The 5,780-nt window shown below is 42.0% G+C and overlaps 1 protein-coding gene across 1 annotated transcript; it reads left to right on the forward strand.

The window, feature by feature from the left end:
* Window positions 1-4,331: 4,331 nt before the first annotated feature.
* On the forward strand, window positions 4,332-5,326 carry hmx4 (H6 family homeobox 4). The gene is made up of 2 exons (XM_064963295.1): window positions 4,332-4,431; window positions 4,752-5,326. The coding sequence occupies exons 1-2, from the start codon at window positions 4,332-4,334 to the stop codon at window positions 5,324-5,326; spliced, it is 675 nt and encodes a 224-aa protein (XP_064819367.1).
* Window positions 5,327-5,780: the final 454 nt, after the last annotated feature.

Raw genomic sequence — 5,780 nt, forward strand, 5'->3', positions numbered from 1 at the left:
AGACCGTCACCGAGCTTCCACTACTTTTTTTGTTCACGCCATGTCATTAATTTATTCAATTATTGAAGACAGCGAATCGTACAATAACAATAACTGCAATGGCCGCAGAAAACTATACAAGTAAAACATTTTGAAGACATGGCCTTTAGACTTACAATTGATCGCGGTGTTTTTTTAAATGTTGTAAATGTACTACTTTACATAGCTACTTTTATTATATTATCGCCACACTAGATAATGATAGTGTTTATGCCGGTCCACATTGCTATGTTTTTTTAATATACATTTATTTGTGCAAATAATTTTATATTCAAAGCCAGTTTCTAACGTAACTTTTTTTCCCCACAATATAGCTCTAAATAAACTAATCACAAGATATGAGTGATGTGGTGTGTGTGTGTGTGTGTGTGTGTGTCTGTCTGTCTGTCTGTCTGTCTGTCTGTCTGTCTGTCTGTCTGCTGTTGTCCTGTGTGTCCTCGGGCAACGTGCTTCGGGGTCAATTTTCGAGCTATTTCGACTAAAGTCCAGAGTTGAACCTGCATGAGATTCGATTGAATCTGTAGCCTACAGTTGATTAATCCACGTGCAATTGTAAGTAATTTGATCTGAATTTACCCAATCTATTGGCTCCTCCCTGACTATAAGCTACAAATATAGACTAGTATATTTTATTTCGCCAGTTTTACTTCCGTCAAATAGACACGGACGAGGACAGAAGCCGTAGTGTGCAGTGAACTGCACAAGTCCTCCGTCCGGCCAGCGATAGTTCTCACACATATCAGCGTATAGACCTTCGTTTCTTAACACAAGTTCATTGTAAAAGTTAAAAAATGAAATGTGTAGCCGAAAGTAGTAGGGGAGCGGAGAAGAAAAAACAAAATGCCTATTTGAAATCTATATATATATATATATAAAAAGAAGCTCGCGACACGTTTCCATGGGAAAAACAACAACATTTGACTTCATTGAATTATTTTGAACATGGCCTTGCCCAGCATGCAGGCCTAACATGCTCTCTGCCCTGCAACTGACCTGGGAACACGCGTCTCTCCATTAGAGGAAATATGCTCTGATGTCATCATTCATATTTATAAAACACACGGGGTCACCGACAGGACGTTGGTGAGAACAAATGAATTATAGGCACTATTACATAAATATGACCTTACGCTACTGCAACACCAGGCCTGAGCTGCTGGCTGGCAGCTGGCAAGTTGTGATTGTGAGCCTCAGTAGACGAGACGACTGTATAAGAAACAGTTTAACCATATAGTTAGTTGGTTAATAGACCTATACGGTAGAACTCATAGTTCTATATGTTTTTAACTATTATTTAACTAGGCAAGTCAGTTAATAACAAATTCTTATTTTCAATGACGGCCTAGGAACAGTGGGTTAACTGGTCTAGGAACAGTGGGTTAACTGCCTGTTCAGGGGCAGAACGACATATTTGTACCTTGTCAGCTCGGGGGTTTGAATTTGCAACCCTGCATAGTAGCCTACCATGGCCCGTAGTAGGCTACTATGACCAGGTCGCAGTTGTAAATTATAACTTGTTGTCAACTGGCCTACCTGGCTAAATAAAGGTGAAATACAAAATAAATAAAACTATGATATGTTATTTAGTTACAACACAGGGAGACGTTTTATTCAGAGGATTCACGGACCATCCAAAGTAGCCTCTCTTATAATCCGAACTAATAGGATTATAGCTTATAAATATTTATATATATTTATAACTATTTATATTTAACAGCGCTTTTACTTCGTTGTCATAAATATGTATTTATTATTATTAAACATTCAGTAGCCTCTGCCTGCACGCGGGAGCCGCCATTCATTCGGGAGAAGGATACTTGAGATAACGTCCAAGAACAACACATATTTAGGAGTAAAACAACACAATGCTAACTATATTCATCACAACCACATCGAAGACGATAGACGTTTTGCATTTAGAAGAACGTGTGGCCGTGGGGTTTCCTGGGTAAAATAACGTACACGAATTCAAATTCCGTCTTGCTATGATTTTATCTGTAAAACGGACAACAACAAAATATGGTCACGATCATCATCTCAACAAACAACACAATAGAAGGTTCTAACTTTATTCCGGACAATAAACAGTCATCAATATAACGCTCAATATCATGTGGATAACAGTAGCCTACCCTAAACACAGTCTAGGTCTATATGAATAAGTGGCGCAGCGGTCTAAGGCACTGCATCTCAGTGCTAGAGGCGTCACTACAGACATCCTGGTTTGAGTCTAGGCTGTATCACAACAGGCCGTGATCGGGAGTCCCGTAAGGCGGCGAACAATTGGCCCGGCGTCGTCCGGCGTCGTCCGGGTTTGTAGGCTGCCATTGTAAATAATGATGTACAGGCCGAGTTAAACAGGCCTCTGTTCTCCACTACAGCGTGTACTCCTTCAGCTATCATATTGATTATAGGCCTCATTGCCTTGTGCAAAAACACAATGGCGTAAAAATACGTTAAAGTACTACTTAAGTATTTATTTTGGGGAGGTTTCTGTACTTCACTTTACTATTTATATTATTGATCACTTCTATTTTTACTTGACTACATTCCTAATGGAAATAATGGACGTTTAACTCCATACATTTTCCCCTGACACCCAAAAGCACTTGTTACATTTTGAATGTTTAGCGGGACAGGAAAATGGTCCAATTCACACACTTATCAAGAGAACATCCCCGGTCATCACTACTGCCTCTGATCTGGTGGACTCTCTAAACAGAGAATATCCCCGCTCATCCCTACTGCCTCTGATCTGATGGACTCTCTAAACAGAGAATATCCCCGCTCATCCCTACTGCCTCTGATCTGATGGACTCTCTAAACAGAGAACATCCCTGGTCATCACTACTGCCTCTGATCTGGTGGACTCTCTAAACAGAGAATATCCCCGCTCATCCCTACTGCCTCTGATCTGATGGACTCTCTAAACAGAGCATATCCCCGCTCATCCCTACTGCCTCTGATCTGGTGGACTCACTAAACAGAGAACATCCCTGGTCGTCCCTACTGCCTCTGATCTGGTGGTCTCACTAAACAGAGAACATCCCTGGTCGTCACTACTGAATTTGAAATGATTTATACTTTTACTTTCAATACATACGTCTATTTTATCAATTACAATAACTTTTCCTATTTAAGTATATTTAAAACCAAATACTTTTAGACTTGTACTCAAGTAGTATTTTACTGGGTGACTTTTAATTTTACTCGAGTAATTTTCTATGAAGGTATATTTTTTTTTACTATGACTCAAGTATGACGTTTGGGGACTTTATCCACCTCGGGCTGAATATAGAAGCCTGGTGGGTTCCATTCTATTCGTTCCCTTCTATCAGTTAACGAGTTTATAAGATGCAAATAAATAAATATGCGTTAATGAATTGCAATGCAGCCCTACATGGAATGGAAACGGTTACACATAGAAATGGAGCTAGGCTATTTTAATTTACAGTAAATGTTGTGTTCAATATGTTATTCCAGCTACATTCATGTAAATACAATTTATAATATATTTATATTGGTGTTTCTCTTGTTTTTTTTTTACTTTGAAAACTACAGCTCGTCGAAAAGGCCTCATTAAAACGTGAACTTCATTAAAACGCGTACCAGTTATTGAAAAAAAAAGGAAAACGCTGAAACCCCGTAATCCACCTCCGCTTCTCCCAACGACAAAACCTTCTGGTGGACCCGGTCGGGTTTGATCGGGCGGGTTTGGACCCGGTCAGCACCAGGTGTTAAGTCTAAAAAAGGATGTATTAGGTAGCCTACCTTCTAAGGCAGAACTGCAGGGTCTATAGCTAGACATTATATATTCACCAACCCAAAGCCATGTCTGCGGAAAAATAAAATAGGCTAATTCCTCAAATGCAGAACACCTCAAATTAAATTATTTCTAATGAATCATTTCCATTCTTCATTTCGTAGCCTTTATACCAGATGCCAGGCTCAAGAAAAGAAGGGGGAAACGATAACATTCTACTCCCCTCTCTCTCTTCCCCTCCCCTTGATGCAATTGGCCCCTCGCAGGCACTCCTCTTGTCCAATGGACGATGGCGCACCAACGTTCCATCCGGTCCGTGGAAGTGACAGGCGAGGCAGAGAGAGGGAGAGGCGCGCCGTGAAAGCCCCAGTCCAATCCCCTCATCATCCTCGCATGGAGCAAATGGTGCGTGGAGCGTCAAGACGTCGTTAGGAAGAGAGAAAGAGAGTTCCAAGTTCCACTTCTAGAGCGCAGGGACATTTGGTTCCAAAATCCCTTGCGGGAGAAAAGAGACAATTTCTCTAAAATGATGAGCAAAGTGGACGCGTCATGCAAGCCGACTGCCGCGTCTCTCAAATTCACCATAGACAATATTCTGAACCTGCAGACATACTCGAGCGGTAACAACGGTAGGAAGACAGTTGACAGCTGTCATTCCGGTAGCAGGCTACAGAATAGCACGGGACTGTTCTGGTTCGATGACCATCAACGGAGAATAGACCCCGCCACAAGGCTACACGATGCAGGTAGGCAACTGTTGCCTAATATGGTATAATATGAATGTTAAACACTGCACTGTAGCAGACGAAACTGCGCTTTTGTAGCCTGATTCAACACATCGGGCCTAATGCATTTATATGTGTAGCATAATATTGTAGCCTGATAAACTGTCAGCGTCAAGCTATATATATATTGCGGAATACAATTTCTGTCCCATTTCTGTTCTCAGAGCCGGATAACGACTGTAGCCCAACCGGAGGACCCAAGGCCGTCGCTATCACCCGGGAAGACTCGTTACAGATCACCGACAAATGCTTCGAAAGCGGGGACAGCGGCGACGACTGCTCCTCGACGCATCACACCGGAGACAGTGATAGCAGCGGCAAGAAAAAACAACTGTTAATAACCAAGAAAAAAACTCGCACAATCTTCTCCAAGAGACAGATCTTTCAGTTGGAATCTACTTTCGATATGAAGCGGTACCTTAGCAGCGCCGAGCGCGCCTGCCTCGCCAGTTCTCTCCAGTTGACGGAAACGCAGGTCAAAATCTGGTTCCAGAACCGAAGGAATAAATTGAAAAGACAGATTTCAACAGCGCTAGATGGTCCCAACGGTGATTTCTCCGACGCGGGTCCGGGGAAGGCTCTGCAGCTCCCGGCCTTGTACAAAGACAATAACCTGCTGGGGAGATGCTTGATGCCGATGCCCCTGCCCATCGTATACCCTGGCAGTAGCACGCATTATTTATGTTTTTCCAATGCCAGCAAGTACTTTAGTCTATTCGAAGGAGACGTTGTCCTGTAGAAGACAAGGCCGAGTCTGCTTAAAGGAGACGTAGTCCTGTTTAAACCCGGCCTCGTCTGTTCGAAGGAGGCGTAGGGTTAGCATCATCGCCAAAAAGACACTGTTTACAAAGTGATATATCATGCCAATTTCAGCTTCCGCATTTAGCGTTTTTTCCCCCCCTATCATCATTGTGTTAATAAACGTAAGGTCGAGTCTGGCCCATGTAGGCCTTTAAAAAGGCTACTTGTAAGGATAGCCTGTTGACCTACTAAGGCCCCGCTCAAGCCTACTTGTCACATCGATAGCCTGCGCCAATTGCATTTATTGACAGACATCAACAATGTTGATATAAACCAAAAGAAAACAATAATACAAATAAAACCAAATTTGCAGGATATCCTATCACACAAAGACATGCAGAATAACTCCATATTGAGTTTTATGTTATAATAATAGATAGTTGTTTCTATAC

Source organism: Oncorhynchus masou, unplaced genomic scaffold (assembly GCF_036934945.1).
Source record: "Oncorhynchus masou masou isolate Uvic2021 unplaced genomic scaffold, UVic_Omas_1.1 unplaced_scaffold_709, whole genome shotgun sequence".
NCBI classification, from domain to species: domain Eukaryota; kingdom Metazoa; phylum Chordata; class Actinopteri; order Salmoniformes; family Salmonidae; genus Oncorhynchus; species Oncorhynchus masou.

What these genes read in the sequence shown, in the direction of transcription:
- hmx4 (XM_064963295.1), top strand. Translation starts at nt 4,332, where the DNA reads ATGAGCAAAGTGGACGCGTCATGCAAGCCGACTGCCGCGTCTCTCAAA. An exon ending in ATACTCGAGCGGTAACAACG is followed by an intron (nt 4,432 to 4,751) that starts GTAGGAAGACAG and finishes TTCTGTTCTCAG; the next exon opens with AGCCGGATAACGACTGTAGC.